The sequence below is a fragment of the Lampris incognitus genome, chromosome 2 (genome assembly GCF_029633865.1).
Source record: "Lampris incognitus isolate fLamInc1 chromosome 2, fLamInc1.hap2, whole genome shotgun sequence".
Classification (NCBI taxonomy): domain Eukaryota; kingdom Metazoa; phylum Chordata; class Actinopteri; order Lampriformes; family Lampridae; genus Lampris; species Lampris incognitus.
The window spans coordinates 64,614,819-64,641,937 of NC_079212.1; the positions used below are offsets into that span (position 1 = coordinate 64,614,819).

Consider the following 27,119-nt stretch of genomic DNA (forward strand, 5'->3'; position numbering starts at 1 on the left):
TGTGGTCAGCCTGGTTACTTTCTCGCCTCCTGCCCTCACCGTCCGTCAAACTAGCAGGCTCACGAGGGAGGAGGAGGATCCTCGTGAGCCCAACTGTCTGCCCTCTGTCTCCTCGTCCACGTACCCAGTTGCAAGCTACCATCAGTTTTAAAGGTCAGTCCACTAAACTTTTGGCTTTAATTGATTCTGGAGCTGATGAAAGCTTTTAGGATGCAAGTGTTGTGAAGCAGTTAGGTCTTGCCACTGTGAGTCTGGACCAGCCTCTTGAAGCTAATGCCCTGGATGGACGTCTCCTGGCCCGGATAACCTCTAAGACCGATCTTGTGCGCCTCCTGTTGTCGGGAAACCATCAAGAGGAGTTAAGTTTTTTGTTATCAATTCTCCATTTGCTCCCATTATACTTGGTCATCCTTGGTTGGTTAAGCATGGTCCCCATATTGATTGGTCATCAGCCAGAATTTTAAGTTGGAGTCCCGTCTGTCATGCCATATGCCTCCAGTCTGCTCTGCCTCAGTCTGTCCCCTGTCGGGTGTCAAGCCCTGGCTCCAGGAATGCCAAGCCCGATGCTCTGTCTCGTGTGCATGGGAAGGAGTCTGAGCCCAAGCTCCAACCTGACACCATCGTTCCCTCTACCTGTGTGGTTGCGGCTGCTGCTGCGGCGGCTGTCACCTGGAACATTGAAAGGGAGGTCATGGCAGCACAACAGACTCAGCCTGACCCAGGTAACGGTCCCCCTGGGCGCTTGTTTGTTCCAGATGCTGTTAAATCTAGTGTGTTGCAGTGGGCTCACTCTTCCAAACTTACCTGCCATCCTGGAGTAACCCGTACCCTAGCCTTCCTCCGCAGGCGGTTCTGGTGGCCTTCCATGACGGAGGATACTGGGTCTTTTGTTTCTGCCTGCCCTGTTTGTGCCCAGAGCAAGCCCTCCACTCGGGCCAGTGCCGGTCTGCTGCGCCCCCTGCCTGTTCCACACCGTCCCTGGTCGCATCTGTCCTTGGATTTCGTCTCTGGTCTGCCCGCCTCCGACGGTAACACCGTTGTACTGACTGTTGTTGATCGCTTCAGTAAATTTGTTCACTTTTTGCCCTTGTCTAAACTGCCTTCGGCCCGAGAGACTGCGGATCCGCTGGTCAGGGAGGTTTTCCGGGTCCATGGTCTTCCCCGTGATATAGTGTCTGACCGTGGCCCCCAGTTCACTTCTGCTGTCTGGAAGGCTTTCTGCTCTGCCATCGGTGCCACCGTCAGCCTGTCATCGGGTTTCCATCCTCAGACCAACGGCCAGGCCGAGAGGGCCAACCAGGCATTGGAGACGTTCTCCGCTGTCTGGTGTCTGCCAACCCATCCTCTTGGTCCTCACAACTCCCCTGGGTAGAATATGCCCATAACACCTTGCCATCGTCTGCTACTGGGTTGTCCCCCTTTCAATGCCTTTACGGCTATCAGCCTCCCCTTTTTCCTTCTCAAGAGGTAGACATTCCGGTTCCGTCTGTCCAGGCCCATGTCCGTCGGTGCTGTCGGACCTGGCGGCGAGCCCGTGCTGCACTGCTCAGGACCTCCGGCCGTTACCAGCGCTTGGCGGATCGTCATCGCACCTCTGCTCCGGACTACTCCCCCGGTGACCAGGTATGGCTCTCTACCAAGGATCTACCCTTGAGATCGGACGCTAAGAAACTGTCCCCCAGGTATATTGGTCCCTTTCCCATTGTCAAAGTCATTAACCCCTCTGTGGTCCGTCTGAAGCTGCCCCGCGCTCTCCGGGTTCACCCTTCCTTCCATGTGTCCTGCCTCAAACCTGTCTCTACCAGCTCTCTCCTCCGGCCCCCCCGCCCCCACCTCCTCGTATGATGAACGATCATCCGGCTTACACCGTTCGTCGTCTCCTGGACTCTCGTCGCCGCGGTCGCGGCCTGCAGTATCTCGTGGACTGGGAGGGATATGGCCCGGAGGAGAGGTGTTGGGTCCCTCGTCGCCTGGTCCTGGGCGCGAACCTCATCCGGGACTTCCACAGGACGCACCCTGACGGGTCTGGTAGGTCGCCCGGTGGCGCCCCTCGGAGGGGGGGTACTGTCACAGCCTCTCGCCCTTGACATCAAAGCGTTCGCGGTCACAGCCTCTCGTCCTTGACATCAAAGCGTTCGCCCCTGACACCTGCTGACCCCCCCTGTCACAGCCTCTCTCCCTTGACTTGCCTTGACATCAAAGCGTTCGCTGTCACAGCCTCTCGCCCTTGACATCAAAGCGTTCGCCCCTGACACCTGCTGACCCCCCCTGTCACAGCCTCTCGCCCTTGACATCAAAGCGTTCGCCCCTGACACCAGCTGGCCATCAAAGCAGTCAGCCGCTCTCCCTTGACATCAACGCGATCATCACCCTTAAAAAGCCTCCACTGTGGTCCAGTCTTCGCTGGAACGTCGCCTTTCATGGACTTCTGCCTGCCTGCCTGCCTACCTGCCACTGAGCCGACTCCTGCTCTACCCCTGAGATCGGTTACTTCAATAAAGACTTGATTCTGCCCTTGCCTGGTTGTCCCGTCTGCTTTTGGGTTCTTTCCTGATACGTGACACAACTGGCTCCTTTCGACGCGAAGGAGCAGCGGCTCTACTCCGAGCTCCCTCCGGATGTCCGAGCTCCTCACCCTATCTCTAAGACTTAGCGCAGACACCCTACGGAAGCAGAAGATGAAGCAGAAGTATGTCGACCATATTTGTGAAAAGGGTCTATTAGCAGAATTGTGCATTTAGTGAATCGATTTGTCATTTTTGGAACACAATGTATTTGATATCCAGCAAATGAACCCTTCACTTATGATCACAAGACAACAATTTTGGGCAACTGGAACAAAACTTTTGTTTTTTTCCCGCAAATTAGTAATGGACATTTATTTAGCTAATGAGGAATGATTTGCCCACAAGAGAGCACGAGGCAGAAAATCCTCTGTAGAGGACCAGCCAGAGAGAAGCATCCTGGTTAGTCCACTACAAATCCTCTGTAGCGGACCAACCAGAAAGAAGCATCCTGGTTGGTCCACTACAAATCCTCTGTAGTGGACCAACCAGAGACAATCACCAAAGAAAGTCAACTAGCGAAAGATTGTGATCTAACAGACAGCAGAAATTCTTGCAATTGACGCTTTAAAAGGATTATATGATGCACTGCTGGAAACGTGGTAAAATATGTGAAAATGAGTGATATGACGAATAATAAAAAGGATTTACAAATGGGGGTGTAAAAAATATCGATACACTCGAGTATCGCGATATTATCTTTTGTGATACTGTATCGATTCTCAAAACCACTATACTGATTTTTAACAGTTTACATGTAAAGGTTTGTGACAAAAATGTTGTGTTGTGTGTAACCCCATGACTGTTATGCTCGCGCACCAGAACCTGACCCGTGTGGCGAAACCCAAGACAGACAGACACGAGATGACTTCTAAGTCTACAAAGGGGAGTTTTATTGTGGGAGGGAAATGTATGGTGAAAAAAGGCGTTCTGTTAGTGGGATGTGTGAATAAACTATGTGTGGTGTCCCGTGGTTTGCGTGTATAACTATGTGTGAGTGTTTTTAGCCAATGTGTGGTGCGGTATGTAAATGACCAGGAGGTGTTGAAGAAATGTGCGTGCACCTGGCGAGAAAGTCCAGTCCGTGATCCAAGAGGGGTTGTCCGAGAAAGTCCAGGTCCGAGATCCGGGAAGTCGAGTCCGAAAGGAGGGGTCCAGGTAGAAGGACAAGGGGGGAGATCGCAGGAGAGGTCCGGGGAGAAACGTGAAGGTCGCTGGGGACGAGGGAGACGCGGGGAGCCGTGGAAATCGCGGAGGGAGAGTCTTGGGAGGAAACAGAGACACGAAGATAAGACACTGGGGAATAAACAGAACGCAAGGAACGCTGGAGGGCTTATCAGAACTTCACCGCAGGGTTCAGTACGTCGAAGCACTGAGAGACGTTCTGGGAGGCTCCTTGTAGAAGGCTGCCTGATTGCCACAGGTGTGCCTGATGGATGATGGCAAACACCTGGTGCAGTGCAGCGCTCGTCTCAGAGCGCGAGCCGAGCGCTCGGATGTTTCCGGCACGTCCGAGCTGGGGGAGTGGCTTGAACGTGCCGGGGAGGCAGCTCGGGGCGGTGTAACCACAACAATGACAACTAGATAACAGTGTTGTAATCTATTTTCAGCCATTTAACTCTTCCACTGCAACACAACAACTTAAACTGAGACAGGAAGTAGCATAAGCACAAAGAACACAGGCCTATGAAACCACAATATATCACTTTTCTTACAGTATTGTAATATATCGCAATACATGGAATCGTAACCCCTGTATCGTGATACGTATCCTAATCCTGTATCGTGATACGTATCATAATCCTGTATCATGATATGTATCCTAATCATGTATCGTGATACGTAAACTGTATCGTGATACGTATCCTAACCCTGTATCATATGTATCATTACCCTGTATCGTGATACGTATCCTAACCGTTTCATGATACATATCGTAACCCTGTATCGTGATACGTATCATAACCCTGTATCGTGATACGTATCCTAACCCTGTACCATGATATGTATCGTAACCGTCTCGTGATACGTATCCTAACTCTGTCTCATGATACATATCCTAACCCTGCGTCGTCATACGTATCGTAACCTTGTATCATATGTATCCTAACCCTGTCTCATGATACGTATCCTAACCCTGCATCGTCATACATATCGTCACCCTGTATTGTGATACGTATCCTAACCCTGTATATGTATCATTACCCTGTATCGTGATACGTATCCTAACCCTGTATCATATGTATCATTACCCTGTATCGTGATACGTATCCTAACCCTGTTTTGTGATATGTATCATAACCCTGTATCGTGATATGTATCATAATAAGTATCGTAACCCTGTCTCATGATACGTATCCTAACCCTGTATCATGTTACGTATCCTAACCCTGTTTCATGATAGGTATCCTAACCCTGTTTCGTGATACGTATCCTAACCCTGTATCCTGCTACGCCTCATAACTCTGTATCATGATGCGTATCATATCACCAGATCCTCGCCAATACACATCCCTACTTACAAAGTACAGAATTTCTGTTAAACAATTTGCTCAACTTTGACATTTGCTATTTTTAAATGCTGTAAATAAAAAAATGAAGGCTTTATTGAGGTGGTGATTATGAGGACAGACAGGATTCAGTGTGGGTGAAAAAACCCACCCAGATTCCACTCTTAATTATCTGCAGTTTTAATCTTTAATGCATCTATGCAGCATTTTACAAGCACATTAATCTGAAGGTCAGCACAGTTCTCTTTGTTAACTTAGATTTCCATTGTAGAGTAGAAGACAGATACAGTAAAAACACAATAGAACTGAGTGGACAAAATAAACAATACCACCTCGAAATCAACCCTTTAACTAAATTAGGTAGCAACTGGCAGTTTTTATACTGATCCAAAGACAGAATGTGGGACTGTGTAATCGGGGGGGGGGGGGTTCCCCACCCCCTTTTTTCTCCCCAGTTGTACCCGGCCCATTACCCCACTCTTCCAAACTGTCCCGGTCGCTGCGCCACCCCCTCTGCTGATCCGGGGAGGGCTGCAGACTATCACGTGCCTCCTACGATACATGTGGAGTCAGCAACCGCTTATTTTCACCTGACAGTGAGGAGTTTCACCAGGGGGCGTAGCACATGGGAGGATCATGCTATTTCCCCCCAGTCCCCCTCGCCAAACAGGCGCCCCAACCGACCAGAGTCGCTGCTACTTGCAGCAACCAGGACACATACTCACATCCAGCTTCCCACCTGCAGACACGGCCAATTGTGTCTGTAGGGACGCCCAACCAAGCCGGAGGTAACCTGGGGATTCGAACCGGGATCCCCGTCTTGGTAAGCAATGGAATAGACCGCAATGCTACACGGATGCTCCCACGATTTTTCTAAAATTTTCAGTAAATGTTGATGCTACTGCTGTGCAGCAAACATGAGTCTTCTTTCTAGACTCTCTACAACAGGTGCGCAATAGTAAATACCCCAAAACACAACATGTAAATTCATTCATATGTCAAACTTCATGACGAGGGTGATTCTGTTTAGACCAACTAGACTTTATTTCTTACAGCTGCATGGACATGTGATTACTGGGCACACTGAAAAGCATCAGCTGAGCTTTGATCATAAGGCAGGATTCTATACAATCAATATAAATGATTACAAACTCTCCAATAGAAAAAGTTGAAGAAAATAATTTGCAGTCCAATGTTTTTGAGTGTGGTATTAGGACACTAGGGTGTGCACGGAACGGCCTGCTCGAGACATGTTTGTGATGCATCTGTAACATACCATCCCCAGCCAGCATGTGTTTATACCACTAAAATGTCAGTTAACATCCACATGCACAAGAAGAGCAGAGAAGTCCTCAGACTGGCAACAGATTGATGTGGCGACAAACAGTAAATGGTTCCTTGTGTAAAAAAGCAGAGATCACTCTTGGATCCATACAAGTCAGTCTGCAGATTCAGGCTTCTACTGTGTGACATGAAGACCCTCCAGTCAGGTGAGGAACAAGCAGAACATTCACTCAGGCTTCTCGCACTTTAGCAGCCAGTGCAGAGTTCTCCTGCCGAATGGCCCTGTAGTCCTCCAGGATCCTCTCCAGGTTAGCCACAATCTTATTACAGTTTTCTGTTTCGATCTGAAAGAAGGTTTCACATTTTTCATGCAGTTGAAATGAAACGTGTCACTGTAACTGATGTACTGTGTTGTATTGTTCACAAATTAATAGTGCCATTGTATTTGAACAGCAGCAACAAAATACCTGCTCTTCCAGATCTCGGATCTCCCTCAAAATTGTGCCCATGTCTTCAATTGTTTGAATCAACTGAGAGCAATTCTGTAGGAAGGTTAATACTACATTAGTATGACAGACAACACTGCCAAATGAGTAAAATAGAGAAGAACATGATGCGGGACCATACTTCATGTAAGGCAGCCAGGTACTTGTAGGATTTGCGGACTGATTCGTCCTTCTTGGCATCCTACAAATGATGAAACAAACCATCTGCAGTCAAAGAACTTGTACTCACGGTGAGACTAGACCACATTGCCATTATCCATGTTCATCTAAGACTCTCTGAGGCTGAACATGAACGGGAATATGCACTAAACCTTCAGGGAAGAAGACAAGTGTTGGCCAAACATCTATTGAAAATTGTCATTTTGTTCCTTGATAAAAAAATGAGCATTTTGAAAACGCTTTAATGGTAAAATAAATAAAAAATGAAAAAGCTGCACTGAGTGATATTTTGATAATGAAAGCAAATCAAATAAATCCCTGTAATGTGAAAGGTTCACTTTTGTGCACTGAGAATCAACACAGCAGCATACTTTCCTCACCCAGAGACAGGCTTTGCCTTCACTTTCAAATTATCGTTAACATATGAGGCCTTAACACCAGCCCACGTGATAAAAGTGTGGATAAACCACTCACAGGACACAGAAGCTGAGAAGACGATCTAAGATGAAGCTGGCAAGGAAGCGTTGTCGGTGTCTGAGTGATGTGAGCTGGTTATCCATGGTGTTGGAGCGGTGGTGTGGGAATGGTGGTGTTGGAGCAGGGGTGTTGGAGCGGTGGTGTTGGAGCAGGGTGTTGGAACATTGGTGTTGGACCGGAGGTGTTGGAACAGTGGTGTTGGAGCGGTGATGTTGGAGCAGGGTGTTGGAGCGGTGGTGTGGAAATGGTGGTGTTGGAGCGGTGGTGTGGGAATGGTGGTGTTGGAGCAGGGTGTTGGAACATTGGTGTTCGAGCAGGGGTGTTGGAACAGTGGTGTTGGAGCGGTGGTGTGGGAATGGTGGTGTTGGAGCGGTGGTGTTGGAGCAGGGGTGTTGGAGCGGTGGTGTTGGAGCAGGGTGTTGGAACATTGGTGTTGGAGCGGTGGTCTTGGAGCAGGGGTGTTGGAGCAGGGGTGTTGGAGCGGTGGTGTTGGAACGGTGGTGTGGGAACGGTGGTGTGGGAACGGTGGTGTGGGAAAGGTGGCGTTGGAGCAGGGGTGTTGGAGCGGTGGTGTTGGAGCGGGGGTGTTGGAGCAGTGTTGTTGGAGCGGTGGTCTTGGAGCAGGGTGTTGGAACATTGGTGTTGGAGCAGGGGTGTTGGAGCGGTGGTGTTGGAACATTGGTGTTGGAGCAGTGGTGTTGGAACAGTGGTGTTGGAGCAGTGGTGTTGGAGCAGGGTGTTGGAGCGGTGGTGTGGGAATGGTGGTGTTGGAGCAGGGGTGTTGGAGCGGTGGTGTTGGAGCAAGGGTGTTGTGGTGTTGGAGCGGGGGTGTTGGAGCAGGGGTGTTGGAGCGGGGGTATTGGAGCGGGGGTGTTGGAGCGGTGGTGTTGGAGCAGGGGTGTTGGAGCGGGGGTGTTGGAGCGGTGGTGTTGGATTGGTGGTGTTGGAGCCAGGCAGAGGCACCCTCTGCAGGTCACATAACGTCAACCATAAGCGGACAGGGAAGACAAAGCCTGTCTCTGGTTAAGGACAACTGTCCACTGGGTGCTGACTTTATATGCCGCAGTTCAAGCAATTTTTTCAAATTACACACACTCATTTGATTCACTGTTAATAACAAGCAACACAAGTATCTTTCAGCGACGCTTCAGGACATGAAGAAGACATTAGAACCAAAAGTTCATTTTAGCATATTCCTGAGTCTGCTACCTTGAAGACCAGTTCATCAGTCACAGCAAAGGTCCTATCCAGTTTCCCCGTCAGGCTGTTTATCTCCTTCTGCAGTTCCTTGGTGTCTGACAAAACCTACACACAATGACAGAAAACTGGGTTACACAAACCGAAGAAAGTAGATACACAGCAGATTCACAATGATTCAACAACTTTCAGGACAATCGTCTCATTTCAGGACATCATATCTATTGACCAGTGTAACTTTCAGGACAATCGTCTCATTTCAGGGCATCATATCTGTTGACCAGTGTAACTTTCAGGACAATCGTCTCATTTCAAGACATCATATCTATTGACCAGTGTAACTTTCAGGACAACCGTCTGGTTTCAGGACATCATATGTGTTGACCAGTGGAACTTTCAGGACAGCCGTCTCATTTCAGGACATCATATCTACTGACCAGCGGAACTTTCAGGACAACTGTCTCATTTCAGGACATCATATGTGTTGACCAGTGGAACTTTCAGGACAACCGTCTCATTTCAGGACATCATATGTGTTGACCAGTGGAACTTTCAGGACAATCGTCTCATTTCAGGACATCATATGTGTTGACCAGTGGAACTTTCAGGACAACCGTCTCATTTCAGGACATCATATCTACTGACCAGTGGAACTTACAGGACAACCGTCTCATTTCAGGACATCATATCTACTGACCAGTGGAACTTTCAGGACAGTAGTCTCATTTCAGTACATCATATCTACTGACCAGTGGAACTTTCAGGACAGCAGTCTCATTTCAGGACATCATATCTACTGACCAGCGGAACTTTCAGGACAACCGTCTCATTTCAGGACATCATATCTACTGACCAGCAGAACTTTCAGGACAGTAGTCTCATTTCAGGACATCATATCTACTGACCAGCGGAACTTTCAGGACAACAATCTCATTTCAGGACATCATATGTGTTGACCAGTGGAACTTTCAGGACAGTAGTCTCATTTGAGGACATCATATCTACTGACCACCGGAACTTTCAGGACAACCGTCTCATTCGAGGACATCATATCTACTGACCAGTGGAACTTTCAGGACAACCGTCTCATTTCAGGACATCATAGGTGTTGACCAGTGGAACTTTCAGGACAGTAGTCTCATTTCAGGACGTCATATGTGTTGACCAGTGGAACTTTCAGGACAACCGCCTCATTTCAGGACATCATATGTGTTGACCAGTGGAACTTTCAGGACAGTAGTCTCATTTCAGGACATCATATCTCTGACCAGTGGAACTTTCAGAACAACCGTCTCATTTGAGGACATCATATCTACTGACCAGTGGAACTTTCAGGACAACCATCTCATTTCAGGACATCATATCTACTGACCAGTGGAACTTTCAGGACAACCGTCTCATTTGAGGGCATCATATCTACTGACCAGTGGAACGTTCAGGACAACCGTCTCATTTCAGGACATCATATGTGTTGACCAGTGGAACTTTCAGGGCAACCGTCTCATTTCAGGACATCATATGTGTTGACCAGTGGAACTTTCAGGACAGTAGTCTCATTTGAGAACATCATATCTATTGACCAGTGGAACTTTCAGGTCAACCGTCTCATTTGAGGACATCATATCTACTGACCAGCGGAACTTTCAGGTCAACCGTCCCATTTGAGGATATCATATCTACTGACCAGCGGAACTTTCAGGACAACCGTCTCATTTGAGGACATCATATCTACTGACCGGCGGAACTTTCAGGACAACCGTCTCATTTGAGGACATCATATCTACTGACCAGCGGAACTTTCAGGTCAACCGTCTCATTTGAGGATATCATATCTACTGACCAGCGGAACTTTCAGGGCAACCGTCTCATTTGAGGACATCATATCTACTGACCGGCGGAACTTTCAGGACAACCGTCTCATTTGAGGACATCATATCTACTGACCGGTGGAACTTTCAGGACAACTGTCTCATTTGAGGACATCATATGTGTTGACCGGCGGAACTTTCAGAACAACCGTCTCATTTGAGGACATCATATCTACTGACTGGCGGAACTTTCAGGACAACCGTCTCATTTGAGGACATCATATCTACTGACCGGTGGAACTTTCAGGACATCATATCTACTGACCAGTGGAACTTCCAGGACAACCGTCTCATTTGAGGACATCATATCTACTGACCGGTGGAACTTTCAGGACAACCGTCTCATTTGAGGACATCGTATCTACTGACTGGTGGAACTTTCAGGACAACCGTCTCATTTGAGGACATCATATCTACTGACCGATGGAACTTTCAGGACAACCGTCTCATTTGAGGACATCATATCTACTGACCGATGGAACTTTCAGGACAACCGTCTCATTTGAGGACATCATATCTACTGACCAGCGGAACTTTCAGGACAACCGTCTCATTTGAGGACATCATATCTACTGACCAGTGGAACTTCCAGGACAACCATCTCATTTGAGGACATCATATCTACTGACCGGTGGAATTTTCAGGACAACCATCTCATTTGAGGACATCATATGTGTTGACCAGTGGAACTTTCAGGACAACCGTCTCATTTGAGGACATCATATTTACTGACCAGCGGAACTTTCAGGGCAACCGTCTCATTTGAGGACATCATATCTACTGACCAGTGGAATGGTCATTAGATAAACGACGTGATTACAGGAAGGGAGAAACAGGAAACCCAATTAGAAAGCTGCTCTTTTGCTTCAGCCCATCCTGACAGACTGCAGGCTCCTAACTTGTCCTGATGGAACAAGACCTGAAGCAGAACCTGACATATTCCTCAACAATGAAGTGAGAGAAGTAGGCTGGCAAGACTGGTTCCTGACTGGTTCCTGACTGGACTTCTCCACTTACTGGTCCAGTATCTGCAAAGAATGCAAGGGATCTTCGGAAAACCCGACGTGAATGTAAGTGTTGATGGTCTGTGTTTAAAGGTTGAAGCCTAGTTATTGTTGAGATGACGCCTGGTAGTGTAGCTGAGCTGTGGTGCTCGTCAGCACAGCGAGGAAGAGGAAGAAGAAGGAGGAATAAAAAAGGCTGAGAACAAAATGAAAAGATAACAGCAATACAAGTTAAACCATGCTGATGTTCACAAGTAGCCTGCAGTAAAGTAAACACAAAGGGATTTACCACAGGTTATACTCACACATGCACAACATGTTACACACAAGTTACACTCACACACGTACACAACATGTTACACACAGGTTACACTCACACACGCACACAACATGTTACACTCACACACGCACACAACATGTTACACACAGGTTATACTCAAACACGCACACAACATGTTACACACAGGTTATACTCACACACACACAACATGTTACAAAAAGGTTATACTCACACACGCACAACATGTTACACACAGGTTATACTCACACACACACAGCATGTTACACACAGGTTATACTCAAACACGCACAACATATTACACACAGGTTATACTCACACACGCACAACATGTTACACACAGGTTATACTCACACATGCACATGTTACCACATGTTATACTCACACACACAAAATGTTACACACAGGTTATACTCACACACGCACAACATGTTGCACACAGGTTATACTCACACACGCACATAACATGTCACACACAGGTTATACTCACACACACGTTACACACAAGTTATACTCACACACGCACAACATGTTACACACAGGTTATACTCACACACGCACATGTTACACACAGGTTATACTCACACAGAACATGTTACACACATGTTATACTCACACACGCACAACATGTTACACACAGGTTATACTCACACATGCACATGTTACACGCATATTATACCACACACGCACAACATGTTACACACAGGTTATACTCACACATGCACAACATGTTACACACAGGTTATACTCACACACACGTTACATACAGGTTATACTCACACACGCACAACGTGTTGCACACAGGTTATACTCACACACGCACACAACATGTTACACACAGGTTATACTCACACACACACAACATGTTACACACAGGTTATACTCACACACGCACAACATGTTACACACAGGTTATACTCACACATGCACATGTTACACACATGTTATACTCACACACACACAACATGTTACACACATGTTATACTCACACACGCACAACATGTTACACACAGGTTATACTCACACACGCACACAACATGTTACACACAGGTTATACTCACACACACACAACATGTTACACACATGTTATACTCACACACACACGTTACACACAGGTTATACTCACACACGCACAACATGTTACAAAAAGGTTATACTCACACACGCACAACATGTTATACATAGGTTATACTCAAACACAAACAACATGTTACGCAAATGTTATACTCACACACACAACATGTTACACACAGGTTATACTCACACACGCACAACATGTTACACACAGGTTATACTCACACACGCACAACATGTTACACACAGGTTACACTCACACACACAACATGTTACACACAGGTTATACTCACACACGCACAACATGTTACACACAGGTTATATTCACACTCGCACAACATGTTACACACAGGTTATACTCACACATGCACATGTTACACACAGGTTATACTCACACACACATTTCACACACAGGTTATACTCACACACACACAACATGTTACACACAGGTTATACTCACACACACACAACATGTTACACACAGGTTATACTCACACACGCACAACATGTTACACACAGGTTATACTCACACACACTCACACACACAACATGTTACACACAGGTTATATTCACACACGCACAACATGTTACACACAGGTTATACTCACACATGCACATGTTACACACAGGTTATACTCACACATGCACAACATGTTACACACAGGTTATACTCACACAAACACAACATGTTACACACAGGTTATACTCACACATGCACATGTTACACACAGGTTATACTCACACACGCACAACATGTTACACACAGGTTATACTCACACATGCACATGTTATACTCACACATGCACAACATGTTACACACAGGTTATACCCACACACGCACAACATGTTACGCACAGTTTATACTCACACACGCACAACATGTTATACACAGGTTATACTCACACACGCACAACATGTTACACACAGGTTATACTCACACACGCACAACATGTTATACACAGGTTATACTCACACACACACACATGTTACGCAAAGGTTATACTCACACACAACATGTTTGCGTGTGTTTTTGTCGTGAGTGCACAACACAGGAAACACTTCCAGGGTCAGCAACAAGAGAAAGACAGACCTTCCCTGTCCCTGTGTCTCACCAGGGTCAGCAACAAGAGAAAGACAGACATTCCCTGTCCCTGTGTCTCACCAGGGTCAGCAACAAGAGAAAGACAGACCTTCCCTGTCCCTGTGTCTCACCAGGGTCAGCAACAAGAGAAAGACAGACCTTCCCTGTCCCTGTGTCTCACCAGGGTCAGCAACAAGAGAAAGACAGACATTCCCTGTCCCTGTGTCTCACCAGGGTCAGCAACAGACACATTACTGCACATACTTTATCATGTATCCCTGTACATAAATCTAGTTATGCCTTCCTGAATGACTTCCACAACATCCGCAGGATATGTCACACATGAATCCAAACAACACAAAGTTGCACCTGCCACTACAAGCCGTTAATTTTATAAACAACTGGCAAATATTTTAAATTGTGCTTGAAAAGTACTGAGTATGAGAAAAGTACTGAGTCTGAGAAAAGTACTGAGTATGAGAAAAGTACTGAGTATGAGAAGATTGCTGCTTGAACCATGTTTCCATGCTGCTTAAAGCCATCCATACATTATCCACACCGCTTATCCCAATCAGGGTCGCAGGATGCTGGAGCCTATCGCAGCAGTCATCGGGCGGCAGGCGGGTAGACACCCTGGACAGGCCACCAGACCATCACAGTGCCTCAATCTGGGAGGCGAGCAGTGTGCAGAAGAAGAAGGAGCTGATTGTGGACTTCAGGAGGTCTAGAAGCTGCAGCCACTCCCCCATTCACATCAATGGGGTGGAAGTGGAGCGTGTTTCCAGCTTTAAATTCCTTGGAGTCCACATCAGCGAGGACCTTTTTTGGACATTAAACACCAAGGCCCTTGTGAAAAAGGCACAACAACGCCTGCATTTCCTGAGGAGGCTGAGGAGCGCCCGTCTACCCCCCAAAATTCTCACCAACTTCTACCACTGCACCATAGAGAGCATCCTGACCATCTGCATCTCAGTGTGGTACGGCAGCTGCACCTCAGTAGACCAGAAAGCTCTGCAGCGGATCGTCAAGGCGGCCCAGCATATCACCGGTACCTAGCTCCCAGCCATACAAGACATTTATCACAAACGCTGCCTTCGAAGGGGCCTGATCATCAGCAGAGATCCCACCCACCCCAACCATGGACTGTTTTCCCCCCTGCGCTCTGGGAGGCGCTACAGGAGCCTCAGAGCCTGCACTACCAGGCTCAAAAACAGCTTCTTTCCACAAGCTGTTGCCCACCTGAACCTGGCCACCCACTGAATGTCTGTAGATATTTTAAAATATTTTGTACTCCAGCTCTCTTTCAACTTATTTTTAGCTTTTGGTCTTCATGTGTGTGTATCTTATACTGTGTTTGCTGTGTTTGCTGTGTCTGTCTTGGACTGATTGGTGAAGCCACAGCCCTCATTTAATTTTTTAACATGTAACTGCACATTGTTTTTAATGACAATAAATTGAATTGAATTGAATTGCCCACACCCTCCCACCAACCCACACACATACACCAGTGTTGTAGTACTCAAGTCCGACTCGAATCTCGTGACTCGACTTAGACTTGAGCACTGGTGGCTCAGACTTGGACTTGCGCACTGACTGCATTTAAACTCGGAAGTTGGAGATGACGACTCGGACTTGTTAACTGATGAAGACTGTTTTTTTGTTTTTGTAACAGGCTCTAATAACCTGGCATAAGATGTTGACAGCTGTATTAATACTGTAACATTATTCGGTAATAACCTGGCATAAGATGTTGACAGCTGTATTAATACCGTAACATTATTCGGTAATAACCTGGAATAAGATGTTGACAGCTGTATTAATACCGTAACATTATTCGGTAGGAACCTGGCATAAGATGTTGACAGCTGTATTAATACCGTAACATTATTCGGTAATAACCTGGCATAAGATGTTGACAGCTGTATTAATACCGTAACATTATTCGGTAATAACCTGGCATAAGATGTTGACAGCTGTATTAATACCGTAACATTATTCGGTAATAACCTGGCATAAGATGTTGACAGCTGTATTAATACCGTAACATTATTCGGTAATAACCCGGCATGAGATGTTGACAGCTGTATTAATACCGTAACATTATTCGGTAATAACCTGGCATAAGATGTTGACAGCTGTATTAATACCGTAACATTATTCGGTAATAACCTGGCATGATTAATGACAGCTGTATTAATACCGTAACATTATTCGGTAATAACCTGGCATGAGATGTTGACAGCTGTATTAATACCGTAACATTATTCGGTAATAACCTGGCATGAGATGTTGACAGCTGTATTAATACCGTAACATTATTCGGTAATAACCTGGCATGAGATGTTGACAGCTGTATTAATACCGTAACATTATTCGGTAATAACCTGGCATGAGATGTTGACAGCTGTATTAATACCGTAACATTATTCGGTAATAACCCGGCATGAGATGTTGACAGCTGTATTAATACCGTAACATTATTCGGTAATAACCTGGCATAAGATGTTGACAGCTGTATTAATACCGTAACATTATTCGGTAATAACCTGGAATAAGATGTTGACAGCTGTATTAATACCGTAACATTATTCGGTAATAACCTGGAATAAGATGTTGACAGCTGTATTAATACCGTAACATTATTCGGTAATAACCGGCATGAGATGTTGACAGCTGTATTAATACCGTAACATTATTCGGTAATAACCCGGCATGAGATGTTGACAGCTGTATTAATACCGTAACATTATTCGGTAATAACCTGGCATAAGATGTTGACAGCTGTATTAATACCGTAACATTATTCGGTAATAACCTGGAATAAGATGTTGACAGCTGTATTAATACCGTAACATTATTCGGTAATAACCTGGAATAAGATGTTGACAGCTGTATTAATACCGTAACATTATTCGGTAATAACCGGCATGAGATGTTGACAGCTGTATTAATACCGTAACATTATTCGGTAATAGCCCGGCATGAGACGTTGACAGCTGTATTAATACCGTAACATTGTTCGTTGATAACCTGGCATGAGACGTTGACAGCTGTATTAATACCGTAACATTGTTCGGTGATAACCTGGCATGAGACGTTGACAGCTGTATTAATACCGTAACATTATTCGGTGATAACCTGGCATGAGACGTTGACAGCTGTATTAATACCCTAACATTATTCGGTAATAACCTGGCATGAGACGTTGACAGCTGTATTAATACCCTAACATTATTCGGTAATAACCTGGCATGAGACGTTGACAGCTGTATTAATACCGTAACATTATTCGGTAATAACCTGGCATGAAACGTTGACAGCTGTATTAATACCGTAACATTATTCGGTAATAACCTGGCATGAGACGTTGACAGCTGTATTAATACCGTAACATTATTCGGTAATAACCTGGCATGAGACGTTGACAGCTGTATTAATACCGTAACATTATTCGGTAATAACCTGGCATGAGACGTTGACAGCTGTATTAATACCGTAACATTATTCGGTAATAACCTGGCATGAGACGTTGACAGCTGTATTAATACCGTAACATTATTCGGTAATAACCTGGCATGAGACGTTGACAGCTGTATTAATACCGTAACATTATTCGGTAATAACCTGGCATGAGACGTTGACAGCTGTATTAATACCGTAACATTATTCGGTAATAACCTGGCATGAGACGTTGACAGCTGTATTAATACCGTAACATTATTCGGTAATAACCTGGCATGAGACGTTGACAGCTGTATTAATACCGTAACATTATTCGGTAATAACCTGGCATGAGACGTTGACAGCTGTATTAATACCGTAACATTATTCGGTAATAACCTGGCATGAGACGTTGACAGCTGTATTAATACCGTAACATTATTCGGTAATAACCTGGCATGAGACGTTGACAGCTGTATTAATACCGTAACATTATTCGGTAATAACCTGGCATGAGACGTTGACAGCTGTATTAATACCGTAACATTATTCGGTAATAACCTGGCATGAGGTGTTGACAGCTGTATTAATACCGTAACATTATTCGGTAATAACCTGGCATGAGGTGTTGGCAGCTGTATTAATACCGTAACATTATTCGGTAATAACCTGGCATGAGATGTTGGCAGCCGTATTAATACCGTAACATTATTCGGAAATAACCTGGCATGAGATGTTGGCAGCCGTATTAATACCGTAACATTATTCGGTAATAACCTGGCATGAGATGTTGACAGCCGTATTAATACCGTAACATTATTCGGTAATAACCTGGCATGAGATGTTGACAGCCGTATTAATACCGTAACATTATTCGGTAATAACCTGGCATGAGATGTTGACAGCCGTATTAATACCGTAACATTATTCGGTAATAACCTGGCATGAGATGTTGACAGCCGTATTAATACCGTAACATTATTCGGTAATAACCTGGCATGAGATGTTGACAGCCGTATTAATACCGTAACATTATTCGGTAATAACCTGGCATGAGATGTTGACAGCCGTATTAATACCGTAACATTATTCGGTAATAACCTGGCATGAGATGTTGACAGCCGTATTAATACCGTAACATTATTCGGTAATAACCTGGCATGAGATGTTGACAGCCGTATTAATACCGTAACATTATTCGGTAATAACCTGGCATGAGATGTTGACAGCCGTATTAATACCGTAACATTATTCGGTAATAACCTGGCATAAGATGTTGACAGCCGTATTAATACCGTAACATTATTCGGTAATAACCTGGCATAAGATGTTGACAGTCGTATTAATACCGTAACATTATTCGGTAATAACCTGGCATAAGATGTTGACAGCTGTATTAATACCGTAACATTATTCAGTTTCGTGCAAGGGCAGGCCCGTGTGTTCCACCTACATGCAGTGACTCGACTACAACACTGACTGACTGACACACACACACACACACACACACACACACACACACACACACACACACACACACACACACACACACACACACACACACACATTCATTCCTAGGGACAATTTAGTATTGCCGATTCACCTGACCTACATGTCTTTGGATTGTGGGAGGAAACCGGAGACCCCGGAGGAAACCCACACAGTGTTTGGACTGTGGGAGGAAACCGGAGCACATGCAAACTCCACACAGAGGACGACCCGGGACCACCCCCAAGGTTGGACTACCCCGGGGCTCAAACCCATGACCTTCTTGCTGTGAGGCGACTGCGCTAACCACTGGGCCACCGTGCCGCCCACTACTGCTCAAATGTTCTTTATATGTTGCCATTCTGCATGTTTGTTATGATGTACACAAAACCAAGCTGCAGCACTGCTCTGCAGTAAACACAGCCCAAAGAGGAAAAAATAACAAACAACAAAGAGCCTGCACCTCTCCCCCGTATTTTAAAGCCCATTTGCTGAGTGTGTTTTGGTGCAGATGTACCTTTGTGATGTCCTCCTTCTGTTTCTTGATATTGCCGACAATCTCCAGAATCCTGGCAGTGTATGCTGAACGAGACACATCCTGAGGAAGATTCTCCAACTCTGTTATCTAAGTGGTAGAACACATGCCACAATACAAGCATCAGGGACCAGCGTTACCAAGCACCTCCACGTAGGAAACAAGTCCTTACAGCTCAACATCTTTCAGAGAGATCCACTTTTGGTCCTACTTTTAGGAGTAAGAGTATGAGCATATCGTCAACATTCCTTCCCTAGGACAGGATCTATGTCCACCAGTGTTTAGGAGAGCTCAAGCTGTCCTAACTCACTGGGAGGTCCCAGCAAATAATGCCGAGATCCATCCATCCATCCATTATCCAAGCCGCTTACTCAGGGTTGCTGAAGCCTATCCCAGCAGTCATTGGGCAGCAGGCGGGGAGACACCCTGGGCAGGCTGCCAGTCCATCATAGGGCCAACACACACACACACACACACACACACACACACACACACACACACACACACACACACACTCACACCTAGGGACAATTTAGTACGGCCGATTCACCTGACCTACATGTCTTTGGACTGTGGGAGGAAACCGGAGCACCGGGAGGGAACCCATGTAGACACAGCGAGAACATACAAACTCCACATAGAGGACGACCCGAGACGACCCCCCAAGGTTGGACTACCCCAGGGCTTGAACCCAGGACCTTCTTGCTGTGAGGCGACTGCGCTAACCACTGCGCCACCATGTCACCCTTACATATATATATATGTCCACGGGGTGTTGCAATGAAACCTTCAATGCAGAAAAAAGAGCTCAACAATTCAGGAGCAAAGATATATTTTTTATAGCTCAAAGTTGTTGAATGGCAGAACAAGCCTGTTCCGTGCTCAGTGCGTCATCAGCTGCCTACATGGTTACAGTAAACGTCCTTATTTATACCGGTTGCCTACGTTCTATGTGCAGTGTTCAATTTCAGGGGGGGGGGGGGGGCAAGCCATGGTTAGAACATTGATGCATTTGAACTGTCCAATGGGGTTAGAGTAGGGTATGGATACATGAACAAAATGTTACTTGCACAATTAAATTATATATATATATATATATATATATATATATATATATATATATATATATATATATATATATACACTACCGTTCAAAAGTTTGGGATCACCCAAACAATTTTGTGTTTTCCATGAAAAGTCACACTTATTCACCACCATATGTTGTGAAATGAATAGAAAATAGAGTCAAGACATTGACAAGGTTAGAAATAATGATTTGTATTTGAAATAAGATTTTTTTTACATCAAACTTTGCTTTCGTCAAAGAATCCTCCATTTGCAGCAATTACAGCATTGCAGACCTTTGGCATTCTAGCTGTTAATTTGTTGAGGTAATCTGGAGAAATTGCACCCCACGCTTCCAGAAGCAGCTCCCACAAGTTGGATTGGTTGGATGGGCACTTCTTGCATACCATACGGTCAAGCTGCTCCCACAACAGCTCAATGGGGTTCAGATCTGGTGACTGCGCTGGCCACTCCATTACCGATAGAATACCAGCTGCCTGCTTCTGCTCTAAATAGTTCTTGCACAATTTGGAGGTGTGTTTAGGGTCATTGTCCTGTTGTAGGATGAAATTGGCTCCAATCAAGCGCTGTCCACTGGGTATGGCATGGCGTTGCAAAATGGAGTGATAGCCTTCCTTATTCGGAATCCCTTTTACCCTGTACAAATCTCCCACCTTACCAGCACCAAAGCAACCCCAGACCATCACATTACCTCCACCATGCTTAACAGATGGCGTCAGGCATTCTTCCAGCATCTTTTCATTTGTTCTGCGTCTCACAAACGTTCTTCTTTGTGATCCAAACACCTCAAACTTGGATTCATCCGTCCACAACACTTTTTTCCAGTCTTCCTCTGTCCAATGTCTGTGTTCTTTTGCCCATCTTAATCATTTTCTTTTATTGGTCAGTCTCATATATGGCTTTTTCTTTGCCACTCTGCCCTGAAGCCCAGAATCCCGCAGCCGCCTCTTCACTGTAGATGTTGACACTGGTGTTTTGCGGGTACTATTTAATGAAGATGCCAGTTGGGGACCTGTGAGGCGTCTGTTTCTCAAACTAGAGACTCTAATGTACTTATCTTCTTGCTCAGTTGTGCAACGCGGCCTCCCACTTCTTTTTCTACTCTGGTTAGAGCCTGTTTGTGCTGTCCTCTGAAGGGAGTAGTACACACCGGTGTAGGAAATCTTCAATTTCTTAGCAATTTCTCGCATGGAATAGCCTTCATTTCTAAGAACAAGAATAGACTGTCGAGTTTCAGATGAAAGTTCTCTTTTTCTGGCCATTTTGAGCGTTTAATTGACCCCACAAATGTGATGCTCCAGAAACTCAATCTGCTCAAAGGAAGGTCAGTTTTGTAGCTTCTGTAACGAGCTAAACTGTTTTCAGATGTGTGAACATGATTGCACAAGGGTTTTCTAATCATCAATTAGCCTTCTGAGCCAATGAGCAAACACATTGTACCATTAGAACACTGGAGTGATAGTTGCTTGGAATGGGCCTCTATACACCTATGTAGATATTGCACCAAAAACCAGACATTTGCAGCTAGAATAGTCATTTACCACATTAGCAATGTATAGAGAGTATTTCTTTAAAGTTAAGACTAATTTAAAGTTATCTTCATTAAAAAGTACAGTGCTTTTCCTTCAAAAATATGGACATTTCAATGTGATCCCAAACTTTTGAACGGTAGTGTATATATGTAGCGTTTTTTTCCGAAACCGTCAATGGTGTTGAGTGCTCGACTAATGAGGAACGTATATATATATATATATATATATATATATATATATATATATATATATATATATATATGTGTGTGTGTGTGTGTGTGTGTGTGTGTGTGTGTGTGTGTGTAATTTATCTGTATAATATATAATAACGTATAATATTACACACACACACACATATATATATATACACGTATACATATGTTGTATATATTTGTTTGAGCTCAACCACGTGCTCCCTGATGTAATTTACTCGATGACAAAAGCTATCCCAAAAGGCAATGAAATGTGGGTTTGCATGTACACTATGCAGTGTGCACCACAGAGAAAACTACAATATGTCATCAGAATGTCACCTTGCAGCTCAACACATTCTAAAACAGTGAGGGTACATTTTTGGAAGAGGAAACCCACTCCTAGCTTAGTGTGTGTAAAAACTAGTTCTTTAAAGTCCGCGGTGGTGTAGCGGTCTAAGCATGGGCTTTGTGTCGATGCAGTTGCCCACTGGGGACCGGGGTTCGCGCCTCAGTCTCGTCAGATCCGACTATGGCCGGACTCAATGAAGCAGCAATAATTGGCAACGCTGTCTTCGGGAGGGGGGCGGAGTCGGCTTGTGTTCGTCACATGAATGTGTCTCTGTGTGTGTGCGGAAAAAGCAGTGGTTCGGCCTGGATTCACCTCATCACGAAAGTGGAGCGGCGTCTCCTTCCAGACTGCCGGCAGGAGAGATGCGGTTGGTGAGCGCATACAGTACGAGGGTGTGTGTTTGAACTAAAATAGGGATCGATTGGCCACTAAATTGGGAGAAATCTGAAATAAGTTTTTTTTAAACTAGCTCTTTAGTCCAATTCTGAAGAAGGAGGGCTTTTTGTCTTGTCATACTTTTTGCACAATTCAAGCATTTTCCTGAAAAACTGCCTTAGCAGTGGGCGAGGGTGGTTTGATATAGGTATGTTGTCCAAGGGTGGGATGGGCTTGACAATTTGCTTCCTCTCCCCCATTTTCTCAATATTCATGCTCTCTTCAAAGCCATTAGCTTTGGTGTTTTCTGTTCTACAGTCTTCCGTTACACCACAGTATTGTCCATTTCACTATGGTAATGATTGTCTCTGTTGGGAGAAAACCAAATATCTGCAAAGGAGCTAACTTCACAGGAAGTGGAAAAAAACAATTACTAATTCACCATTCAAGTGAGGAAAGTGTGTTGAGAAGGTAGAAGGAGTACTTTGAGGGGCTGATGAATGAAGAAAATGAGAGAGAGAAGGTTGGATGATGTGGGGATAGTGAATCAGGAAGTGCAGTGGATTAGCAAGGAGGAAGTGAGGGCAGCTATGAAGAGGATGAAGAGTGGAAAGGCAGTTGGTCCTGATGACATACCTGTGGAGGCATGGAGATGTTTAGGAGAGATGGCAGTGGGGTTTTTAACTAGATTGTTTAACACAATCTTGGAAAGTGAGAGGATGCCTGAGGAGTGGAGAGGAAGCATACTGGTACCGATCTTAAAGAACAAGGGCGATGTACAGAACTAGCAACTACAGAGGTATAAAGTTGATCAGCCACAGCATGAAGATATGGGAAAGAGTAATAGAAGCTAGGTTAAGAGGAGAGGTGGTGATCAGCGAGCAGCAGTATGGTTTCATGCCAGGAAAGAGCACCACAGATGTGATCTTTGCTTTGAGAATGTTGATGGAGAAGTATAGAGAAGGCCAGAAGGAGTTACATTGTGTCTTTGTGGATTTAGAGAAAGCATATGACAGGGTGCCGAGAGAGGAGATGTGGTATTGTATGAGGAAGTCAGGAGTTGCAGAGAAGTATGTAGGAGTGGTGCAGGATATGTATGAGGGCAGTGTGACAGTGGTGAGGTGTGCAGTTGGAATGACAGATGGGTTCAAGGTGGAGGTGGGATTACATCAAGGATCGGCTCTGAGCCCTTTCTTGTTTGCAACGGTGATGGACAGGTTGACAGACAAGATCAGGCAGGAGTCTCTGTGGATAATGATGTTCACGGATGACACTGTGATCTGTAGTGAGAGTAGGGTGCAGGTTGAGAAGAGCCTGGAGAGGTGGAGGTATGCACTGGCGAGAAGAGGAATGAAAGTCAGTAGGAGCAAGATGGAATACCTATGTGTGAATGAGAGGGAGGACAGTGGAATGGTGAGGATGCAAGGAGTAGAGGTGACGAAGGACTATGAGTTTAAATACTTGGGGTCAACTGTTCAAAGTAATAGGGAGTGCAGAAGAGAGGTGAAGAAGAGAGAGCAGGCAGGGTGGAGTGGGTGGAGAAGAGTGTCAGGAGTGATTTGTGACAGAAGGGTATCAGCAAGAGTTAAAGGGAAGGTTTACAAGATGGTTGAGACCAGCTATGTTGTATGGTTTGGAGACAGTGGCACTGATGAAAAGACAGGTGGTGGAGCTAGAGGTGGCAGAGGTGAAGATGTTAAGATTTTCACTGGGAGTGATGAAGAAGGACAGGATTAGGAATGATTATATTAGAGGGACAGCTCAGGTTGGACGGTTTGGAGACAAAGCAAGAGAGACAAGATTGAGATGGTTTGAACATGTGTGGAGGAGAGATGCTGGGTATATTGGGAAAAGGATGCTGAATATGGAGCTGCCAGGGAAGAGGAGAAGAGGAAGGCCAAAGAGGAGGTTTATGGATGTAGTGAGGGAAGACATGCATGGTGGCTGGTGTGACAGAGGAAGATGCAGAAGATATGAAGAAATGGAAACGGATGATCCGCTGTGGCAACCCCTTACGGGAGCATCCGAAAGTAGTAGTAGTAGTAAGAAACATAAAACCACAAGATTTGCAGATACATGGTTTTTATCCCAACAGCAATATTATGTTCTTTAAAGTGCACGTCGTATGACAATTCAGGCAGTCTCGTCTCACAAAAACCCGCCTCAAACCCTTTTAACTTTCAGCTGCATGGAATGGAAATCAATCTGTAGGGAAAATGAATAGTGAATTTAAATATGACATGTTGTAGTCTCTGTTATACGGCATCCACTGCATTCTGGTCAACACTAAAATACCAGACAGTGTAGGACAGCTGCACTGTCAACAGTGCTGCAGCTTTCATGCATGGATTTATCATGAGACAAAGTCGCATTTCTTGGACATCATGATGAGCAATAAGACAGCTACAGATTATTCTTCTGAAAACTATAATTCTACGGTAGACATAAGAACGTTTGTTTCACGTATGGTTTCCCTTTCACTGAAAATAACAAAATTCATTATTCTCACATTAACTTACAGGGGAATTCGTAGGCGGGCAGCCCACTAATTGGTATGGTGGGGGAAAGGCTGAATTCCAAGAAGTAAAGTAATTCTGAAAAGCATGATAACTACAGATCCAGTTCTACTTTTAGGGCCCAGACACACCAAACTGACTAGCGCCGATTGTTGCGTCGCTTCACGTCGCCTGCCGTCTGGACCCTTAAAGTAGAACTTGAACATGCCACAAAGACCACAGCCGACGGCCCTGATTCGCTAGCTTAGCACTGAGTTGCTATGCTGAACAGCCAATCAGTGATGGGTTCTGCCCATTCAACATGCTGCATTGGCCCAAAAGCTGCCAACGGGGGTCCGACTGGTGCCGACAGTGCGGGACATGCCGCAAAAACTAGCATCACAGACGCTCACCAACAGCCCGACATTGGCCAACAGTCAGGGCCCTTCGGGAGCAGAAATGAAACAACTACCTCTCCAAGTGACGCACTTGTGGCTACAAAGCCAACCAGGCCAGGGCTTTAAGTTCCTTCCACCTCTCAAATTAAAAGGAAATTCAGTCTCATACCAGCTGTTTGTAGAGTCCTTCCTTATTCTTTGCCTCCTCTGCAGATTGGCGGATTTTGTCATGCAGATCCTTAATTTCAGATAGTTTTCTGGAGGATTCCATCTAAAGCGAACAAATGCACATGTATGTCATTGAATTGTGCAACGAAAGCTACAAATAAACTAATATCCATCTGTACTGGTAAGGATACTTACATCCTGGTTACTGCAGAGCTCTTTGAGTCTGCGATGCTCATCGATGAGTGGGGCACGGTGTTTCTCCCACTGAGATGCCAGGTTCACCACCCGCTTGGCACTGGCCTCCACCAGGAACTGGTGGATGGAGCGTGTGCACATCGGCAAGCAGACACAGGCATGCACACACTCACTTTTATTTAAATTTTCATTCAACATCTTCTTTCAGGAAAAGTTCAGTTTGAATGTGAACGCTTCAGGGTGGAGTCTGATGACCCCTTTATAGATATGAAATGCTTTGAATGAAGGGATGGCCATCTTCCTACCTGCAGCTTTACCAAGTTCTCCTCAGCATTCGGCAACAAGTCGGCAGTCTGCTTCTTCATCTGCACAATTTTCTCCTTCTCATTATTTTCCAGCTCTCTTTGCTTCAACTCATCCCACACCTGCACACAAGAAGGAAGTGACCGTCATATACCTATAGCATGAGTTTAAATAATATTTTAATTTCCTGTTTTTGTACATCATATTAGTTTTTGGGATCAAAACATAATTTTATTTTGTTTTATTGTATATCCTTTATAGAGGACATCAATACTTCCTGCTCTTAAAATGTTTTAAGAGTTTATTACTTAAATCATTTAGCCTCCATAACTCCATCACACACAAAAAAACAACAGTCAAACATGTATGTTTTGAAAATGAGGCATATTTGCACTATAGCTGACATTTTATTGACTATAAATACTTAGGGTTACACAGTATTGAATATAAACACCCTCAAGAGCCTACATGCTAGTTTTGGGGTACAGTAGATGCCAGGCCTGTTTTTGAATGTTCGCTTGCTCTTCCTCAGTCAATG

General features: G+C 45.1%; 1 protein-coding gene across 1 annotated transcript in view; it reads right to left on the reverse strand.

Moving 5' to 3' along the window:
* Nucleotides 1–5,154: 5,154 nt before the first annotated feature.
* ccdc22 (coiled-coil domain containing 22) overlaps nt 5,155–27,119 on the reverse strand; it is a 71,303-nt gene continuing 49,338 nt past the window's right edge. Inside the window, exons 10-17 of the mRNA XM_056274387.1 lie at nt 26,584–26,703; nt 26,279–26,395; nt 26,085–26,186; nt 19,469–19,576; nt 8,710–8,805; nt 6,986–7,045; nt 6,826–6,900; nt 5,155–6,702 (exon numbers count right to left, since the gene is read on the reverse strand). Of these exons, the coding sequence (XP_056130362.1) occupies nt 6,589–6,702; nt 6,826–6,900; nt 6,986–7,045; nt 8,710–8,805; nt 19,469–19,576; nt 26,085–26,186; nt 26,279–26,395; nt 26,584–26,703 (792 nt within the window). The 3' untranslated portion in view covers nt 5,155–6,588. The remainder of the gene's footprint in view (nt 6,703–6,825; nt 6,901–6,985; nt 7,046–8,709; nt 8,806–19,468; nt 19,577–26,084; nt 26,187–26,278; nt 26,396–26,583; nt 26,704–27,119) is intronic.